This window comes from Halichoerus grypus, chromosome 7, assembly GCF_964656455.1.
Source record: "Halichoerus grypus chromosome 7, mHalGry1.hap1.1, whole genome shotgun sequence".
Lineage (NCBI taxonomy): Eukaryota > Metazoa > Chordata > Mammalia > Carnivora > Phocidae > Halichoerus > Halichoerus grypus.
Genome location: NC_135718.1, coordinates 90,222,339 through 90,245,275, shown reverse-complemented (window position 1 = coordinate 90,245,275; position 22,937 = coordinate 90,222,339). Strand labels below are relative to the sequence as shown.

General features: G+C 36.4%; 1 protein-coding gene across 1 annotated transcript in view; it reads left to right on the top strand.

The window, feature by feature from the left end:
- Positions 1-22,452, top strand: part of LOC144382655 (transmembrane protein 135-like) — a 77,635-nt gene extending 55,183 nt beyond the window's left edge. Inside the window, exons 2-4 of the mRNA XM_078078660.1 lie at positions 7,128-7,169; positions 19,084-19,230; positions 22,371-22,452. Coding sequence (XP_077934786.1) covers positions 7,128-7,169; positions 19,084-19,230; positions 22,371-22,452 — 271 coding nt within the window. The remainder of the gene's footprint in view (positions 1-7,127; positions 7,170-19,083; positions 19,231-22,370) is intronic.
- Positions 22,453-22,937: the final 485 nt, after the last annotated feature.

Below are 22,937 nucleotides of genomic sequence, written 5' to 3'. Positions count from 1 at the left end.
AGAGAGAGAGAACGCATGCGAGTGTGCATGAGCGGGGGCGGGGGTGGGGTGGCTGGGAGGGGCAGAGGGCCAGAGAGAATTTTAAGCAGGCTCCATGCCCAGCGAGGAGCCTGCCCGCAGGCCTCGATCTCACAACCCTGATGACCCAAGCTGAAATCAAGAGTTGGATGCTTAACCCACTGAGCCACCCAGGGTGCCCAAGTGTATTAAAACATTTCAGTAAAATCATGGACTTTTTCTTTCATTTAAAAAAAAAAACTATATAAAATTGCATGAGTTTTCTTTATAATAAATACAACAATGAGTCACAAATTTGAAGCATTTAAATAGGCATTCTGGTTCCTTTTTTAACTTTCACATTAAACTTTTCAGTCATATGCACTCCAAATATATTTATGTTTTTAATACCAGTGATAATTAGACAAATCAAAACTTTGATTTTGATTCAGCTATTATCTGTAACTATTATTTATAATTAACTTTATATGTCATTCTTTTTATACCTTCTATATGCCTGAACTTTAAGCATTTTCTGTTTTAAATAATTTTGTTCACATATAATAATGTAACTTGTTTTTGATACTGAGTGACTTAGGTGATTACAATATAATCAACAGAATAGAATATTTTAAGGCTTATCAATGTACTCAACTATTTTAAATCTAATTCATCTCTATTTATTGCCAGTCTTTTAGCATCGTTAATTATGGTTTTGCATGTACTGCTTTTCTCAAATCAAATAATTTAAGAAGATAAATGAAGAAAAAGACTGGACAAAGAAATTTGAAGCTGAATTATAAATATAAAGCACGGTAGAGTAATTAAACTCTTGAGAAGCACTACTGATACAAGAAATTTTGTGTCATAACTTGTAGTCAAGGTTATAACTTTTAGTCAAGGTTATTTTTATTCTTATGAGAAACAAACACAGAGCTTTGCATATACCTTTTTTTTAATGGTCAGAGATGGCATATAATTTATCTTTCCCTTCCTCAAGAAATAAGCAATACAGTGTTTTCTGTGTATTAGCTGCCCGATAAAGAAATGACTGTTGAGCGAATAAAGATAGATGATGTAATATTTAATCAATATTTGAGTTTCCTTTTAATCAATTCAGTGATTAAAAATGGACAGAACTCTGAAATTGATACTTAATGCATGTTTCTTTCTTTCTTTCTTTTTTTAATCCTTGTAGTCACCTAATTATCCATGTTGATTGGGGATATAGTTTCTGAAAATTTTAATCTAAACTATCTACTTTAGTTAGTAATTTTACAAAACTTTTACAACAGTGAAGTTGACTACTTTGAGTTTACATTCTCTGCCATTGTGGGGGTGAAATAGAGATGAATAATTTGCACTGTTTAATCTGTTCCTAAGTACTCAAGTATTGATGTTTTAAATGAAACTACACAATATATAAATATATACTTGTAAAAATTTTTTTAGTAATATATAAATAGAGAGTAAAAGTTCTTTTCATGCATCTTAACCCATTCGACTTCATTAGGTAGCCTACTATCAAGGGTTTCAGATATTTCTTTTTGACCACTTTTTCATATGTATATAAACAACATTTTTACGTTTTCTCATTAATTATATTTCAGCATTGATATTTAATATAGATAATAATGTAACATTTAATCATTTTTGAGATTATATCTATAGAATTCCTTCTTTTATTTGATGGTGTTTCTTATCAGGTCTTTCTATAGCAGACTAATCCAATAGTTGGTCTTGTAATCTTAAAGTTAAAAAAGAAAAGGTTCCCTTTGAACCTTTGCAGGAATAAGTTCCACATCAGTAAGTATTACAAAACAATAAGCAAATATAATAATATTAGTAGCAGGCCAGTAATCTCAAGGCAAATTCAGGGGGTTTTTTTGTATGGTTTTTAAAAAAATTTTTTATTCTCGATGGTGAGATCAATTTTTTGTTTATGTTACTAGTGACAGAATAATTCATTCTATTTTTCTATTGTGATTTCTAATAACACTAGCAGTAAATAAAATGATAAAATAATTGGTAGAATTTCAGAATTAGAAGACATTCAGTCAGTCAATTATGAAGGTAATTTACTTCCAGGCTCTTGTTTAACAGACAACAAAATTGAACCCTAAAGTTAAATGATTTACTCCAGGTTGGTAGTGAAGTTATGACTGTGAATCATTCAAATCAAGAGTCTTTTCCACTGTAGCATGCACTGCCTTCAAGAAATATTTTAAAGATTTATTGAGTACTACATCTTTTATATTCCATTATGTTTACCAAATAAAAAAAGTGGGAAACAAAATAGTTTTCATTGTTTTCAGCTTAATAGAGACCATAATGATATAGCACATGTACATATCAGATTTTATGTTGGTGTCAAATGGTGGGGTGTTCTTAAAGATTTCATAACTGTATAGAATGATAGGAATGAACATCAGCTGTAATTAAAAGTCTAATATGACGATATTTACTTGTGGGAATTTAATGCAATGTAGCTAAGATTAACAACATTTCAAATGTCAGTAAATGTGTTTTTAAGGGAAAACATGCAAAAAATGATAAATCACCTCACAGAGCTACAAACTCTTCAAAAAATGGTTTACTAGTGACATCTGCTGGTGTAATTTGGTAATAAAAATAAAAGTATCTCCTGGAAATAATTTCATGGAAATTAAGCGTGAGACAAAGAATCTTTGTGGGCAAATTGTTTTGTTTTTTTTTTTAACTATCATTTACACTTACAATTTAAAAAAAAAATTGTGTTTGTGGGTTCCCCCTCTCATTGGCATTTGACCAAGTATATTATTCTAATAACAGTATTAAACTTTATACTTTCTTCTCCACAGTGTATAATTCCAGCCTGAACCTCTCTAATAAGTTGTGTATCACCTAAGTTGTTTGATATGGTGCTGCACTATTTCCTCCTCCTCTTTCCTGAACCTTGCACATAACCTTGCAAATGTAGAGATTCAGTAACTACGATTGACTCTTACTAGATATTTATGCCATTTATAGGCTAACTAATAGAAAAGTCTGTGTGTACATGAGTTATAGGCATTATATTTATGCACGCTCAAAAATAAAAATGAGACTTTGTATTAGAGAACAATTTCTTTAGGAAGAGAAATGACTTTGTTTTTTGTTTTTTTCCTATGGAACAGATTTTCTGCACTATAAAATAATAGAGAAATAAAATACACTCAGTCCCTGGGTATTTTCTCTATTGGCACTTATTTCCTAGATGATTGTACTGTGGATTTAAGTTCTACTTATAGATGAATCACCCCTCTTCCTTGACCCCCAAACCTGTACAGCAGCCACTTGTTTCATTAACATTTCCATTTGTAGGTAACAGTCATCTCAAACTTACCATGTCCGAAATAAAACTGATTTTCTCCTCAAACCTCTTCTTCCCGTAGTCTTCCTCACTTCAGTAAACGGACGTTTTATCCTTTTGCTTGCTCAAATCAAAAATATTTTAATAATTTGTAAATTTTCTCTTTCTCTTGTACCATCAAGGAATTCCACCAACTCTATTTTTGAAATACCTTTGGAGTCTTACCACTTTTCTCTACCTCTACCACTTAATGACCTAGTCAAACCACAATCGTCTTTCCCCTCCTAATTCACCTCTTTGCTGGTTTTTTTTTTTTTTTAAAGATTTTATTCATTTGAGAGACAGAGAGAGACAGAGCACAAACAGAGGGAGAGGCAGAGGGAGAGGGAGAAGCAGACTCCCCGCTGAGCTGGGAGCTGGGGCTCCATCCCAGGACCTGAGATCATGACCTGAGCTGAAGGCAGACGCTTAACCGCCTGAGCCACCCAGGCACCCCTCGCCTCTTTGCTGTTAACCTTGCCTTCCTGTGGTTTGTTTTCCAATGAGCAACCAAAGATTTCTTAAAATTTAAGACAGGTCTTTGTCACTCTTCTGCTGAGGTTTTGTTTTGGTTTTTTTTTTACCATGCTTAAAGGGCCCTACCAAGAACTTTGGACCACTCCTTCCCTCCTCCACTGTGACTGTGACCTCCTTTCCTACCACGGCTTCCCTCCCCTCTTTTGTTCCAGCTACAGTAATCTACTTTGCTCTTCTCCTTCAGTGCCACGAAAACTCCTAGTCAGGAGCTTTGTGCTTGCTCTTCCTTCAATCAGATACTCTTCCCTCCATCCTGTAAGGCTTCTGATCACATCATCAAATTTCACCTTCTTGGAGAGGCCCTTCTGGATTACACTACCTAAGATAAGAAGGCCCGACCACATCTGTTTCTCCTCTTCCCCTGCGTCGTGTTTTGCCATAGCACTTATCACCACCAGATATATTTACTTGTTTTCCTCGTACCTTTCCCTGGCCCAGAATGTCACCTGTATGGAAACAGAGATTCTGTATTGTCCGCTGTTACCTCCTTAGATCTGAAACTAGTGCTTACACATAGTAGGCATTCAGTCAGTATTTGTTGAGGAAATCAGTGAGCCTTAAGACGTGAATGTAGAAAGTAATTTGATTTGCATTATAATAACTGGATCTGTTAAATAGTGAGGCCCCTTCTAATGGGGTCTGTTCTGTATAAATCTTTCTGTGCATACCACACTTTTTACATTTAACTCAGATTACGATAGTGTTTCATAGTTAGGCTAAGGCTCAGACAATACTCTTGGTATCAAAATGCAGGGCGATATTATTATTTTAAAGATTCTTTTTAGGGGAGGGACGCCTGGGTGGCTCAGTTGGTTAAGCGACTGCCTTCGGCTCAGGTCATGATCCTGGAGTCCCGGGATCGAGTCCCGCATCAGGCTCCCTGCTCGGCAGGGAGTCTGCTTCTCCCTCTGACCCTCCTCCCTCTCATGCTCTCTGTCTCTCATTCTCTCTCTCTCAAATAAATAAATAAAATCTTTAAAAAAAAAAAAAAAAAAAAAAAGATTCTTTTTAGGGGAATAATTACTTTTTTGTTCTTTTGACATAGACATCTGACCCTCAATTACATTAACAGACCTTATACACATGAATGGAAAGAAGAATAGCCCCTTTTGAATTCAGGCTAAGACTTTATCAATATGAAGTGCTTCCCACAGGGTTCTGCTGAAAGAACCAAACTTCCATCATAATGAAATTGCAAATTCATTTGTACATGCCCTTTTTTATTTGAAAGCTACTTTTTGATGTTTGGTCTGCAATTAGATTTATTGTTTAAGGTCACAAATATGCAATCCTGACTAGACCAAGTTGTCAGAATCCTTTATCTATTCAGCATTGCACAAAGATAAATGGCTATCTCTTAACAATAGCATACCAAAGCCAAAATTTGTTCCCACTTGTATATAATCTTAATCAATCTGCTGCTTTCTGTTTTCCAGTCAGTAGACGCCTGGCCTAACCCGCTCACCACCCCACCTATCTAGAAATTGCCCAATTATGGGTTTTAAATTACTGAGAAACACTTCAGATGGAAAAAAGATAAGTTTAAGAATGTTAATGCTATAATTTTCTCATGCATATTTTTAGCTTAACATATGAATTCTTTTGCCTTTACCCTCATTCTGTGTGGGGTGAGTAATTATGTAGTATGTTAGCTAAATTCTGTGATTACATTTCTCACTGTTAACAATATCGCAAAGTAGATCATGTTTCTTAATTAAAATGAATTCTTAAGTGTTTTAAAAGATCTATGCACACGAATTAAATTCTTTTCTGAGATTCTGTGTGTCCCCCAGTAAAAATATCTACATTTAGACTTGTTCAGAAGGACTTCTTATATTTTTATGCATTTCCTTTGTGACCTTTCATATAAAAGGTATACTGAGAGAGTTGCCCAATTAGATTTGAGGCTGTACTTTTTATCCAAGAATATCCAGTGTCTAAAATTAACATACATTTGAGCATCATTGTATCACCAATCTCTATAGTTTCTCCAAAGGATTCTGATACTAGATATACAACAATTCTTTAGTAACTTGATCATACTTATAAAGCAGGCCATTAAGACTAGTATAGTAATGTCCCCATTTTAAAATCTTGTTTAAATATTTTTTGCAGATCTGAGAATCTTTTTTTAATTGTCATGCAGTTTGAACCTTCCCCCAGTTAAAAGGAATACACTATTTCAGAAGGAGGTATAAGAGAAAACCACAGTTTTTAAGTCAGAGGAACTTTTTTTTCCTGAATTCCGACTATTATTTATTTTGTGACCTCTTGGAAGTTGCCCGTTTTGGGGGAGGGGGCCTCTGCCCAGCTATAGAATAGAGAAATACTTATTCATAGAGGTGTGATATAATTAAATGAGACAACACATATAAAGTGCCCAAAACAATGCCCAGCAATAGTAAATACTCAATAAATATTATTTGAACTCCTGCCTCTGTGCCCTCCCCTTACCCCCACTCTGTTCCCGTTGCTATGTTATCCATTCTGATTGGGCTTACTCAAAAGTTAAAACTGTTGAACTAAACTTGAAGCCTTTTTGTGCCTGCCAGCTCTACATTGCTCTGCATTCACTGAATTAATAAGTAGGGAGAAGTCAGGACCTTGAATTGATCTATTCATAATACCCAGCAGGTGTATGTGGCCTTTTCTTCTCAACAATTTGCTCCCCCAGGGATTGGGTAAAATGAATATTCCACTCTGAGCCTTCATTTTAAGTCCACATGGAGCCCTTAGAAGATATACTTAAATCTCTCTTCCACCTGCAAATAGGAGAGTTGAGCCTTAAATTATGTTAATTTGACATAGGAAATTTTAATCATCCTGTGTAAGATGGCTTGCTTGTTTGTTGCATTTGTACTGCTCAGATCACTGTCCTAAAAGTTTCACCTTTTAAAAGTAATCTGTTTCAGGGGCGCCTGGGTGGCTCAGTCGTTAAGCATCTGCCTTTGGCTCAGGTCGATCCCAGGGTCCTGGGATTGAGCCCCACATCGGGCTCCCTGCTCGGCGGGAAGCCTGCTTCTCCCTCTCCCTCTCCCCCTGCTTGTGTTCCCTCTCTCGCTGTCTCTCTCTCTCTCTGTCAAATAAATAAATAAAATCTTTAAAAAAATAAAAAAATTTTAAAAATAAAAGTCATCTGTTTCAGAATAAATTTTAATAGCTACTTAATATACTACTTTATATCTCAAAAATTGTTACTTTATCATAATTTTTATTGTTTTAGGTGCAAAGATGGTTTGAAAGGATTTACATTCTCTGCTCTTAGGTAAGTAGTTTATTTACCTTATGTTAAGAGAGAATTTGCAAGTTAACTTTTTCAAAAAGTAATATTATTGCGCATAATTACAATAGATGTTTATCGACTCAGTTTTCTAGCCCAAAATAATTGCAGGAGTCACAGTCACTTTTACGATATTTTATTAAAAGAGTCTAATTTATTGGATTTCTTTCCCCCTAAAAATCAGTCAATCAACAACCGTTTTTGGAGGTGCCTGGGTGGCTCAGTCGTTAAGCGTCTGCCTTCGGCTCAGGTCGTGATCCCAGGGTTCTGGGATCAAGCCCCACATCGGGCTCCCTGCTCAGCGGGAAGCCTGCTTCTCCCTCTCCCACTCCCCCTGCTTGTGTTCCCTCTCTCACTGTGTCTCTCTCTGTCAAATGAATAAGTGAAATCTTTGAAAAAAAAAAAATCAACAACTGCTTTTGGGACCTATTGTGTGCCTCATATCACTGGGTGTTAGGAAAGAATTAGAAGAACTCTCTCTTCAAGGAGCATTGGAAAAACAAAGCTACATGTGAATAATTACTGCAAAATTAAATACTGAATTGTGTGGTACCACATTATGGGCTTCATTAGGACAGGGCTCATGTCAGACACATTTTGAATCATAAGCTTCACTAGAGTCACTAGAATCTGCTTTTCACCCTGTATGCCATCTCTTGCCATAGTTATTGGCCGATAGTAGTAGATAGTGTAGAAAAGTTGGTTGGCAGCACTTCCATTGTATTTTACAGTTCACCAAGCATTTTCACATAGATTAGAAAATTTTCACAGCAGTTCTGTGAGATGGGTATTTTTATGCCCATGTGACGTGAGGCTTAGAATACTTAACTAATTTAATGTCACACAGTGACTGCATATACTTACTTGAAACCTAATGCTCTTCCAGTTTGTATTATAAATGTTGCCTCTTTTATTCTCCTAAGTACATATAGTAGATGCTTAGTGAAGATTAGGTGTGGAGTATTTATTATAAATATAGGAGGGAAAAATTAGGGTAGCCTTCGGTATGCTAGAAGATTTCATATGACTGTCTTTTTTAGGTTATTTTGAGGATCAAATGAGTTAATGCATGAAAAGTGTTTAGAACTGTGCATGGCACATAGTGCTCAAGAAATGTTGGCTATTACTGTTATTATTATTCTTATGGGGATAAGCCTTAACCTGCACTTGAAGGATAGCTTTAGAGAACTAGAAGGGAAGAGGAGGAACCTTCTGGGTAGAAGTGAATAATGTTAGCAAAAGTATGAAAATTATAAACATGAAATATGAGGTAAGAGTGGGAAAATCAACTTAATTGGTATGAAAAGCTTATTTTAGGGATCATAAGGTTTTGTGGGGTTTTTTGATTTTTTAAATGATGGTCAGAGCAGGGCCAGATTTTGGAAGACCTAAACAGAAAAAAAGGAAGACAAATTTGAATTTGATAAGATGGGCAGTAGAGAGCCACTAAAGGGTTTTGAGCAGGGTAGTTGACATTGTTTCAGAAAGATTAGTCTGGCCACAGTATTTGGGACAGACATTGTGAAAGAGAGAATCAGAAGGAAGAAAGATGAAGTGATAAGGACTGGGATTTGGCGACAGTGGAGGATTAAAGAGAAAGAGGCAAAGTTGAGACTGGTGTCGAAGGAAATGAAGACCTACTGATTGATATTTTCCTTCTTCCTCTTTCCCTCCAATCCTTGCTACGAGCCAAGTTTTGAAAACCTAAGTACATGAAAAAAGGTGCTATTAACAGAAAATCAGATGGTGTGCAAGGAAGCTAGTTTGGGAGGGGACAAATTGAGTCCCCTGTGTGAATAAGAGTATCTTTGGTTGTGGAAACTCTGTGGTAACAGTAACTAAGTCATAATACACAGCGGTAATTTTTTCATATTATATTTTTCATTGAAAGATCATGAAACATTTCAGAAAATAACTTTTTGTTGTTGTTGCATTGAATGTGAAGATTCTATGTTATGTCAAAAGTTTATAACAAAACCAAAAGTTGGTTTTCCTAAAGAGAAAACTTTGCCTTTTCCCGTGTCTCTCCATAGGCTCCCAGAATCCTTACAGAAACTCAAAATGTATCCGATATTTTTGTGTCTCTTCGTCAAATCCACTCAAAATAAGGGGCTGGATAACTATTTGCACTTAGAATTTACTCTGTATTATAGGAAAATATTCTGGGAAAAAATGGTTATTAATTCTCGCTAAGTTAGTAGAAGTTATGAGAACAGATAGAGTCAAGGATAGAGTCAAAGGCTGGGAACCAGTTCAGGAGCCTTATGGTATACCAAACCTGCATCAACATAGTTTAATACTTAGAAGTGTATAGGCAGCTTAGTGATTAAGAGCCCAGGCTTTAGAGTCAGACAGTTTTTTGGGTCCAAGTAATTGTTTTTGGATGTGGTCAAATGCTTTTTCATGCTAACTCTCACGGAAATGATGGCACCTACTTACTTCGTAGTGTTGCTATGAGGATTAAATGATTTAATCCTCTGTACTGTCCTGTCATATAGTAAATGTTCAGAAAATGCTCATTATTACTATATTTGATCATTCAGTATGTATTAATTAAATTTTTACTATGTGCCAGTCCCTGGGGTGTAATAGCAAAAGATGTATAGAGTCTCACAGACCCACAGTTTAATGGGGGATGCAAACTACTAATAAGGTGCTTCTGCTATTGGGGACTCATTGGGCTTTGATAGCACAGGGAAGGATTGCTAACTCACTGCAGCTTGGGCGGGGACAGTTTCTCCAAGGAAGTGACCTCTAATCTGAGATGGTCAGTCCTGGCCAAAAGAGAAACAGTATTATGAACAGTGTGAGAGAGATGATTTTATCTGTTCTAACATAGTTTTTGTCTTGTTTATAAAGAACAGTAGTACAGACCTTGAACTCTCCATGCACACCCATGATTAAGAACCAAATTCTTTTGGAATAACAGCTACTGAGACTGCACGGCTGCCACCTTGTGACAATCTCATTACATGCCCTTTATGATTTAATAAGCTAGATATTTTACCAAGTTTGTCCGAATGAGATGGGATACAGTTGTTGATAGTAATAGCTTGTTTCACCTCTCTTTTCTGAGTGTTTACATTTTCTTATTCTATTTGTCATAGGTCCCATGTTCCAGAACCTTAGTGTAGTATTACTGATCCCTTGTTTTTGTCTGCATTTTATGGTATTTTCTGAAAGTTCAGCAGGTAGAGTTCTCTTAAGAAAGCTTAGTTATTCTTTAGAAGAGCAATGACTCATAGTGAAGGTACAAACAGCAAAAATGGAAAACTAGTAAAGGATACTGATTGAATGATATCTAATGGTAGCAATTCTTTTTTTCTTTTCTTTTTTCTTTTCTTTCTTTTCTTTCGCATTGTCTGGGAAAAAAATACTCCAGTTTTGATGAGATAAGAATAGTGTCTTCTCCCAGATATTAGGTTTTTCAGAAGAGAAATAACTAGATTAGAATAATATTGAGTTTAAGGTTTTCTAATGAAATTATGTGAGAATGCATGGAATCTTGACCATTTTATGATTCTCAGTCTTTAGTTTCCTCCATTTCCCTGAATATCTTTATATGACCTAATAGTGCATTGCAGCTATTTTATGACTCAAAGTGACATGAGATATAACTTTATACTGAAAAATGAGAACCTCATTCAATTGTAACTATTAGTAGAATTTAGACAAAAAAATAGAATTTTTTGATCAACTAGTAGACCCAAGTAAATATTTCACCTGCTTTTTTGTTTGAAAAAACTTCAAGGTGTGTAATATCTTTAAAAAGTGGTAACTTAAGTTAAAAGGGTGCATCATAAAAGTGTTATGCTGTATTTTACTTGGTTAATTTGATTTTAAAATACGTGCATTGTTGGGAAGCTTGGGAAGATGGTGGAGTAGCAGGACCCTAAGTTCACCCCATCCCATGTTGACAACTAGATATTACTCACATCGATGTAAATACGCTAGAGGGCAATCCAAAGATGGGCAGAACAAACTCCACAACTAAATGTAAAGAAGCTGCATCTGAGGGGGTGCCTGGGTGGCTCAGTCAGTTAAGTGTCTGCCTTCAGCTCAGGTCATGATCTCAGGGTCCTGGGATCAAGTGCCATGTCGGGCTCTCTGCTCAGTGGGGAGTTTGCTTCTCCCTCTCATTCTCCCTCTGTGCTTTCCCTCTCTCTTTTTCTCTCTCAAATAAATAAATGAACTCTTTAAAGAAAAAAAAAGCTGCATCTGAGAGGTTCCCAAGGGTAGAAACAGTGGTTGGGAGCTGCCCACAGGAGGGAGGGAGCTACGGGTGTAGAGAGGGGAAAGAAAACAGTCTCTCACACTAGGGATCCCAAACCATAACATCTGGCTTTGAAAACCAGAGGGGCTGAATTCCATGAGTTTGTATAAATCACAGGATTTGGAGTCTGGAGCTTAAAAAGTCAGCTGACTCAGCACCGGGCAAGATGGGAGAGTGAGTGATAGCTGGATCCTGCCTTTAAAGATACAGCAGCCCATAGAGAGGCAACATAGAAATGACAGTTTGCATAGTGCCTGGGACAAACAAGAGGAAGATATGTTTATACTGATTTTGAGTGTGTTAGGGGACTTCTCTGGGAACAAAGGAGGTGGCAGGCACCATTTTCCTCCCCTGCTGCCCAGCATAAACACAGGGCCACCTGTGGGCAGCACTGCGCAGACACTTGCTACCTAACCTGCTAGCAGTGTGCCTTGCCCATGTGTTCTCCTGAGGACTGGCACACTCCAAGCATGCTGACCTCAGCCCTTAGCTCACCTGATGTCTTCTCAGAGCTCGCAGCCTGTGTCTCACTAACACCACAGAAAGCAAGCAAAGCCCACAACAGATACAGAGTCAATGAAGATGTCTGGACTGAAAGAAAAAGTGACTCAGACACAACACAAGCAACACAAACAGGAGGTTCCCCTGAAGTGCCAGGTTCTGGTGAACAGGGGACACTATACTGCAGAGCAGTACAGGACCTCTTCTTCATGAAGCCATTACTTTCAAGAGCAGAAGGTGTAGCTGACTTTCCTAACAAAGAGAAACTGACACAGATAGACAAAATGAGGAAACAGAGGAATATGTCCCAAATGAAAAAACAGGACAAAATCACAGCAGGAGATTAAGTGAAACAGAAAAAAGTAAGATGTTTGATAAAGAATTTAAAGTAATGCTCATAAAGATAGTGGACTTCAGAAAAGGGTGGAGGACATCAGTGAAACTCTTGACAAAGAGATAAAAAATGGGTGCCTGGATGGCTCAGTCATTAAGTGCCTGCCTTCAGCTCAGGTCATGATCCCAGGGTCCTGGGATCGAGCCCTGCATCGGGCTCCCTGCTTGGCAGGAAGCCTGCTTCTCCCTCTCCCACTCCCCCTGCTTGTGTTCCCTCTCTTGCTGTGTCTCTCTCTGTCAAACAAATAAATAAATAAACTCTTTAAAAAAAAGAGAGAGATAGGGGCGCCTGGGTGGCTCAGTCGTTAAGCGTCTGCCTTCGGCTCAGGTCATGATCCCAGGGTCCTGGGATCGAGCCCCGCATCGGGCTCCCTGCTCCGCGGGAAGCCTGCTTCTCCCTCTCCCACTCCCCCTGCTTGTGTTCCCTCTCTCGCTGTCTCTCTCTGTCGAATAAATAAATAAAATCTTAAAAAAAAAAAAGAGAGAGATAAAAAATAACGTATCAGAGGTGAAGAACTTGATAAATGAAATTAAAAATACAATAGATGGAATAAATAAACAGTAGGCTACAGGAAGCAGAGGAGCCTGTAAGTGACCTGGAGGATAGAGTAATGGAAAGCAATCAAGCTGAACAGGTGAGAGACACATAAATACTACATAATGAGAATAGACTTAGAAAATTCAGTGACTCCATCAAGCATAAGAGAGAAAGGGGGACAGAAAATGTATTTGAAGAAGTAATAGCTGAAAACTTCCCACATCATGGGAGGGAAACAGAGATCCTGATTCAGGGGCACAGAAATCCCCCTGTTAGGATTCAACCTAAGGAGGTACACACCAAGACACACAGTAATTAAAATGGTAAAAAATAGTGATAAACGAAGAATTTTATTTTATTTTATTTAAAGATTTTATTTATTTGACACAGAGAGAGAGATAGCGAGAGCAGGAACACAAGCAGGGGGAGTAGGAGAGGGAGAAGCAGGCTTCCCGCCAGGCAGGGAGCCCGATGCAGGGCTCAATCCCAGGATCCTGGGATCATGACCTGAGCCAAAGGCTGACACTTAACGACCGAGCCACCCAGGTGCGCCAGGAAAGAATTTTAAAGATTGTAAAAAAAAAAAAGATGGTTACATATACAGGAAACCCCATAGGCTATCAGCTGATTTTTCAGCAGAAACGTTGCAGACCAGAAGGGACTGGTATGATATATTGAAAGTGCTCAAAGGGAAAAATTGGAAGCCAAGAATATTCTATCCAGCAAGGCTGTCATTCAGATTAGAAGGAATTTCCCAGACAAACAAAAGTTAAAAGAATTCATGACCACTAAACCAGCCCTACAAGAAATGCTAAGGGGGGCTTTGTAAGAGGAAAACAAAAATCATAAGTAAGAGTAAGAAAAAACAGGAAGTACAAAAACAACAAAAAAATAAGTATATCTATAAAAATCAGTCAAGAGAAGCACAAAATAAAAGGATGTAAAATATGATACCAAATATCTGAAATGTGGAGAGGAGAGGAGTAAAATTAAGCAACCATTAGCTGAACATAGACTGCTATATGCGGAAGATGTTATATATAAACCTAACGGTAACTACAAGTCAAAAACAGTAATAAATTGAATGAGATCTTGCCATTTGCAACGACGTGGATGGAACTGGAGGGTATTATGCTGAGCGAAATAAGTCAAACAGAGAAAGACATGTATCATATGACCTCACTGATATGAGGAATTCTTAATCTCAGGAAACAAACTGAGGGTTGCTGGAGTGGGGGGTGGGGTGGGAGGGATGGGGTGACTGGGTGATGGACACTGGGGAGGGTATGTGCTCTGGTAAGCACTGTGAATTGTGCAAGACTGTTGAATCTCAGATCTGTACCTCTGAAACAAATAATGCAATATATGTTAAGAAAGAAAAAAAGAAGAAGAAGAATGTAGCAGGAGGGGAAGAATGAAGGGGGAGAAATCAGAGGGGGAGAAGAACCATGAGAGACGATGGACTCTGAAAAACAAACGGAGGGTTCTAGAGGGGAGGGGGGTGGGAGGATGGGTTAGCCTGGTGATGGGTATTGAGGAGGGCACGTTCCGCATGGAGCACTGGGTGTTATGCACAAACAATGAATCATGGAACACTATATCTAAAACTAATGATGTAATGTATGGGGATTAACATAACAATAAAAAAATTAAAAAAAAACAGTAATAAATTAAAAAAAACAATAAGGAATCCAAATATTTTGCTAAAGAAAGCCAACAAATCATGAAAGAAGAGAGCAAGAGAAGAAAGGAACAGAGAGGAACTATCAAAATAACCATAAGTCAAGTAACAAAATGGCAATAAATACATACATATCAATAATTACTTTGAATGTACATGGACTAAATGCTCCAATCATGGCACATGATGACAGAATGGATAAAAAAGCAAGACCCATCTACATGCTGCCTGCCAGAGACTCATTTCAGACCTAAGGACATATGCAGACTGAAAGTGAAGGGATAGAGAAATATCTATCATGCAAATGGAAGTGAAAAGGTAGCCTGAGTAGCAAGTTATATCGACAAAATAGACTTTCATACAAGGACTGTAAAAAGGGACAAAGGACACTGTATGAACATAAACAATACAATCCAACAAGAAGATATAAAAATTGTAAATATTTATGAATCCAACTTGGGAGCACCCAAATAAATACATAAAGCAGTTAATAACAAACATAAAGAAAATGATCAATAGTAATACAGTAATAGTAGGGTACTTCAACACTTCACTTACATCAATAGACAGATCATTCAAACAAAATCAACAAAGAAACAGTGGTTTTGAATGACATATTGGCCCAGATGGATCTAACAGATATAGTCAGAACATTCCATCCTAAGACAGCAGAATACACATTCTTTTCAAATGTACATGGAGCATTCTCCAGATTAGATCACATATTAGGCCACAAAACAAGTCTCAACAAATTCAGAAAAATTGAAGTTATAAAAATACATCTTTTCTGACCACAATGGTATGAAACTAGAAATCAAGCACAAGAAAAAACATGAAAAGCACATAAATACATGGAGGTTAAATAACATACTACTAAACAATGAATGAGTAAATCAAGAAATCAAAGAGGAAATAAAAAATACATGGAGAGAAATGAAAATGCAAACACAATAGTCCAAAATCTGAGATATAGCAAAAGCTGTTCTAAGAGGGAAGTTTATAGCAATATAGGCCTACCTCAAGAAGCAAGAAAAATCCTAAATAAACAACCAATCTAACCTTACATCTAAAGGAACTAGAGAAAGAACAACAAACAAAGCCACAAGCCAGTAGAAGGTAGGAAATAATAAAGATTAGAGCAGAAATAAAGTAGAAACTAAAAAAACAATAGAACAAATCAGTGAAACCAGGAGCCAGTTCTTTGAAAAATCAACAAAATCATAAGCCTTTAGCCAGATTCATAAAAAGAGAAAGAGGACTCAAGTAAATAAAATTAGAAATGAAAGGGGAGAAGTAACAACCAAAGCACAGAAATCAAAAAGATTGTAGGAGAATGTTAACCTATGTCCCAGCAAACAAAAGTCCAGGACCAGATGGTTTCACAAGGGGATTCTACCAAACATTTAAAGAAGAGTTAACACCTGTTCTCAAACTATTCCAAAAAATAGAAAAGGAAAACTTCTTAATTTATTCTATGAAGCCAACATTACCCTGATACCAAAGCTAGATAAAGACACTACAAAAAAAGAGAAATACAGGCCAATATCTCTTTCTGAACATAGATGCAAAAATTTTCAACAAAATACTAGCAAACTGAACCCAACAATACATTAAAAATTCATTCACCAGAATCAAGTGGAATTTATTCCTGGGGTGCAAGGGTGGTTCAGTATTCACAAGTCAATCAATGTGATTCATCACATCAATAAAAGAAGGAATAAAAACCAAATGATCTTCTAGAGGGGAGGGGGTTGGGAGGATGGGTTAGCCTGGTGATGGGTATTGAGGAGGGCACGTTCTGCATGGAGCACTGGGTGTTATGCACAAACAATGAATCATGGAACACTAAATCTAAAACTAATGATGTAATGTATGGGGATTAACATAACAATAAAAAAATTAAAAAAAAAATTATATGGAAAAAAAAAAAAAACCAAATGATCATTTTAATGGATGCAGAAAAAGCATTTTAGAATATAAAACATCCATTCATGATAAAAACCCTCAGCAAAGTGGGATTAGAGGGAACACCTCAACATAATAAAAGCCATAAATGAAAAACCCACAGCTAACATAATATTCAATGGTGAAAAACCGAGAGCATTTCCCCTAAGGTCAGGAACAAGACAAGGATGTCCACTCTCACCACTCATATTTAACGTAGTACTGGAAGTCCTAGCCACAGTGATCAGAAAAGAGGAAGGAAGAAGTAAAACTTTTTCTATGTGCAGATGACATGATACTATATATGGAAAACCTTAAAGACTCCACCAAAAAGCTATTAGAACTGATAAATGAATTCAGTAAGATTGCATGATACCAAATCAACATATAGAAATTCATGGTATTTTTATATACTAATAAGCAACAGAAAGAGAAATTAAGAAAGCAATTCCATTTACAATTGCACCAAAGGTAATAAAATATCTAGGAATAAACTTAACCAAGGAGGTGAAAGACTTGTGTAAAAATATATAAATTATCTTTTATCAATGTTTTACAGTTTATATTTTATATATATATATTATATATAGTTTATATATTTATAAACAATATTTATAAACATTGATAAAAGATGTTGCTGTTTCTACACAAACAAGTGGAAAGATAATCTGTGCTCATGGATTGGAAGAACAAATATTGTAAAAGTGTCCATACTACACAAATGTATACAATCTACAGATTTAATGTTATCCCTATCAAAATACCAACAACATTTTTCACAGAACTGGAACAAAGAATCCTAAAATTTGTATGGAACCACAAAGACCCCGAATAGCCAGAGCAATTTTGAAAAAGAAAAGCACAGTTGGAGATGTCACAATTCCAGACTTCAACTTATACTACAAAGCTTTAGTAATCAAAACAAGCGTGGTACTAGCACAAAAATAGGCACATAGATCAATGGAACAGAATAGAAAACCAGAGGTAAACTCACAATTATATGGTCAGTTAATCTTCGACAAAGCAGGAAAGAATATCCAGTGGGAAAAAGACAGCCTCTTCAACAAATGGTGTTGAGAAAAGTGGACAGCAACATGCAAAAGAATGAAACTGGCCCACTGGCTTACACCATACACAAAGCTAAATTCCAAATGGATTAAGGACCTAAATGTGAGACATAAAACCGTAAAAATCCTAGAAGAGAGCACAGGCAGTAACTTCTCTGATGTCGGACATAGCAACTTTTTTCTAGATATGTCTCCTGAGGCAAGGGAAGCAAAAGCAAAAATAAAACTATTGGGACTACATCAAATAAAAAGCTTCTGCACAGCAAAGGTAATAATCAACAAAACTAAAAGACGGCCTATGGGATGGGAAAAGATATTTGCAAATGACATATCTGATAAAGGGTTAGTATCCAGAATTATAAAGAACTTCTATAACTCGATGCCTGAAAAACAACTAATTCAATTTAAAAATGAGCAGACAAGATGAACGAACATTTCTCCAAAGAAGACATCCAGAGTCCAACGGACACATGAAAAGATACTCACCATCAGTGATCATCAGGGAACTGCAAAGCAAAACTGCAATGAGCTATCACCTCACACCTGGCAGAATGGCTAAAATCAACAACACAGGAAACAACAGGTGTTGGCAAGGATGTGGAGAAATAGGAACCCTCTTGCACTATTTGTGGGAATGCAAACTGATGCAGCCATGCTGGAAAACAGTATGGGGATTCCCCAGAAAGTTGAAAATGGAACTACCCTACAACCTAGTACTCACAGTACTGGGTATTTACCCAAAAAATACAGAAACACTAATTCACAGAGACACTACGTGTATCCTCTGTTTATTGCAGCATTATTTACAATAGCTAAATTATGGAAGCAGCCCAAGTGTCCATCAATAGGATAAAGAAGAGGTTTTATACACACACACACATACACATATACACACAATGGAATATTGAGCCACAAAAAAGAATAAAATCTTCCCATTTGCAACAACATGGATGAGCTAAAGAGTATAATGCTAAGCAAAATAAGCCAGCTAGAGAAGGACAAATACCATATTATTTTACTCATATGTGGAGTTTAGGAAACAAAACAAATGAGCAAAGGAAAAAAAATGAGAGAGAGAGACAAACGAAGAAATAGACTCTTAACTACAGAGAACACACTGATGGTTACCAGAGGGTAGGTGGGTGGGGGTGGGTGAAATAGGTGAAGGAGATTAATAGTACACTTATCTTGATAAACACTGAATAATGTTGAGTCAGTGTATTATGCACCTGAAACTAATATAACACTGTATGTTAACTATGCTGGAACTAAAATAGAAAACTTAATAGAAGAATTTATTGCATTATTAAAGAAATGGCTGTCAGCATTTTCTTATAAAGGATAAGATTTTATTTAAATTTTGAAAAACATTTCAAATGATAAGGTACTCTCCAAAATGTATTTGTATATTAACAGAATCAGGATGGGTTTTTTTTCCTTATTGTCTTTTTCCTTTTATTTTTTAAAGGTGAAAATGCCTCACATTGTGCTCTTTTCTTTAGGTTTATTGTAGGGAAGGAAGAAATTCCCACACATTCTTATTCACCAGAAGCAGCATATGCAAAAGTGGAACAAAAGACAGAGAAACATGAAGAAAAGCCAAGAAGATTGAATATAATTGCTCTAATCAGGAAACTTGTGGATTCAGTGTAAGTTTTTTATCTTGATATTTAGCACACTGTGTTATTGTTTTATATGATATTTGTACTTTGCCAAGGTGTTTTATTTTCTTTTCAGTAATGATATACATATATATCATATCTATCTATCTTTTTTTTTTTTTTTTTTTTTTACCAGAAAGAGTGCATAGAGTTTTATAAAAGGCACATAATGGCAAGTCAGTGTTATTTATTATTTTTGTCTGGACTATAGACCAACATATGCCTTTAGAATAGATTTATATGAACTTGTAATAGTTTTCTATGTCAAACTAGACACAGTTGTAGGAGGCTAGAATGGGGAACTTTAGGAAACAGGTTAATATGTGCTAATCAAATATTCCAAATGTGGAAAGGAGAAAGAAAAGTTCTGGGGCACATTCAAGAAGATAGAGGAATAATAAGGAGCAAACCTTACATAAATGTTTTTTGTAAGAGTAGAAATTTTCAGGGCTTTGGAAATGGAATAAAACATCTTTATTTGTATATTATACAAAGAAGTCTGAATTTCATACAAATAGTACTTGTTTTTTTTTGGTTTGTTTTTTTTTAACTTTGTCCTTTTGTTGTTGTTGTTATGTTAGTCACCATACAATACATCATTAGTTTTTGATGTAGTGATCCACGATCCATTGTTTTCGTATAACATGCAGAGCTCCATGCATTATGTGCCCTCCTTAATACCCATCACTGGGCTATTTCAAGTATAGGAATTATACTTCTATATAATATTAAAATACATCTATAATTAATAGAAAATTTAGTGATTTAAAATTAGAACATCAGTCAATAAAAATAATCTTTGTAGTGATATTTTAGAGAGTGTTGAATGAATAGCCAATATAGAAAGTTAGGGATCAGTTATGGGAAGCTGAAGCCAATAAATCAGACCTTAGACTCTCATTTCACCCCTGCTGGCTTTGTGACTTTGGGCAAGTGATTTAACCACTCTGGACCCTAAAGTCCTCATCTGTTAACTTGGGTTAATGATCTCTGTTATGGAGTGTTGCGTCCATTAAATGAAATAACATGAGTTGCCTCACGTACATGAGCACAGAGTAGGTGCTCAAAATTTTTACTGTATTTAAAGACTTTGTCTTCATTTTAGTATACAGCACATACAGAAGGTAAGAGGGAGGGAAGGAATAACAGATGGCAGGAATAATTGTGGTAGTAAACTTTTTTTAAAAATTTATGTATATCCTTTTTTTATCATGATAAGTGCACTCCTTAATCCCCATCACCTGTTTCACCCATATCCCTAACTACCTCCCCTCTGATAATCAGCAGTTTGTTCTCTGTAGTTAAGAGTCTGTTTCTTGATTAGTTTCTCTCTTTTTTTTTCCCTTTGCTCATTTGTTTCCTAAATTCCACATATGAGTAATACGGTTGAATATTACTCTGTGTGTGTGTGTGTGTGTGTGTGTGTGTGTGTGTGTGTGTGTATACCACCTCTTCTTTATCCATTCATTGATTGAAATGGGCTGTTTCCATAATTTGGCTATTGTAAATAATGTTGCAATAAACATAGAGATGCATATGTCCGTTTGAATTAGTGTTTTGTAATTTTTGGGTAAATAGCCACTAGTGAGATTGGTAATGAACTTCTTAATTCTTAAGCAAGTTCAAAATAGTTACTGATCACCTGAGTGAAGAAAAGAGACAAGGAATCCCTATTCATGGAAATCATGTCACCATGAATCAGAGGGGAATGCGGAGACGGGAATGCAGAGAATGTATTATGTGGGTGAATGATGCCTTGGGTATCAGAACTAATCAGGTCATGGCAGAACTTGTCAGACTTGCCTCCGTGAGTCCACTGCTGTGGAAGCAGATGCAGGGTAATACATAAGCAGAGCAGATAAGACAGGAGATGGGGAGTCCAGGTTTTGAGAAGTTTTAATAACAGACTGAGGGAAGATTAAATGACAGTATAGCTGATACCAGAATTGAACTTCACTAGCAAAGAGAGTTTAACGATTTCTGTGTAGTTCCAGTAGCACTGGCTGAGGAATGCCTTTGAAGAGGACACTTAGAAGTATGAAGAGTGATGGTTTACACATGGCCACCCCTCTCTGATTTACCTCTTTTAGGTCCCAGCTTTAATCCCTCAACTTCACATGGCCAGATATGTCCCATCATCCTGATGACATAAGGGCTACGGGCAGCAGGAATCCCTGCCGTCCCCCTTGTCTGGGAAGGGCTACACGTATATGCCAGCTGTGGTGCAGAATTGGATTTCCGAAAGGGTTTTGCTAATCAGTTTGCAAATGGAATTAAAGAGGTGTGGAGCCAGAATATCACTCTACACATTATTGTTACAAACAAGAAGCTTAATGTGTTCCAACCATGAGATAATTAATTAACTGCAGTCTGCAAGAATTACAAAGACTACTCATTTTGGAACATGAACACTTCATAGAGAAAGGGGGAGAGCCAGACCCCTGTTAGATATTTTACTTACTTTTTTACGCCTCAATACAGTCCTGGAGTCAGCATACCAAATAATTAAAAATCTATGTGTCTTGAACAGTAGCCCCCCCAGCAGAAACATTTACTAAACACCAGAGGACCAAGTGGTTTGCATTTAAATCACAAATAACCTACTTTTGAATTCCCACATGATCTATTACTCTATTTATTTTAAAAACTGAATTTTGAATTCTAATACCGTATCATGTTTCTTTTCCAGATGTTTTCTCTCAAATATAATTAAGTATAAATTCCTGTAACCTGAGCACTTTCTCATTATGATTGTTGCTCAAGTACTGACTTCATGGGGGACTTATGACCGTTATACTCTACAGTAAGCAACTTAAAGCTTCCAAAAGATTTGGCAGAGTATAGAGATAATATATTACATATTTTTCATATTTAGTCACAAATATTTACCAATGTTTTTTCTGTTCTGCATTTAAGTATTTTGATTGCAGTCACATATTTTATGCACCGTGTCAAATGGTGAACTGAAAAGAAAAAAAAATCTGTTATCTTTGCTTTTTTATGTCCTAAGAAACCAAAAGATGCATGCATTTAGAAACAAGTAGGTAATGTTTTCTGCTTTTTTGGTTAGAGAGTGTTAAGCACATCTACACACATACACATCATTTATTATATTTGTCTTATTTCAGATGTAAGCATGGACCAAGGCATAGGTGTTGCAAACACTATGAAGATAATTGCATCTCTTATTGCATTAAAGTAAGTATATAAAAGTATCACTGTTAGCCATGGGGAATATATATAGAAATAACTTTTTAAAGATTGTATTTATTTGAGAGAGAGAAAAAACATGAGTGGGGAGAGGGGCAGAGGGAGAGGGACAAGTAGACTCCCCACTGAGCACAGAGCCAGATGCTTGGCTTAATCCAGGACCTGAGATCATGATCTGAGCCAAAGTCAGACACTCAACTGGCTGAGCCACCCAGGCGTGCCCCATATAGAAATAACTTTTGAATTAAAGCATGATTTCAAAGTAAATGGAAAAATAGACAGTAATTGCTATCATTCTTTGCATTTGACTTGAAGAATGAGAAATTTGTGAAAAATAGATAACAATTTAGCTTTTAGTATTCATTTACCAGATCTTTGGTTAATTAATTTTAAAATTCGCTTATTTAAAAGTTAGTGAAGGGGTGCCTGTGTGACTCAGTCGGTTAAGTGTCTGCCTTCAGCTCAGGTCATGATCCCAGGGTCCT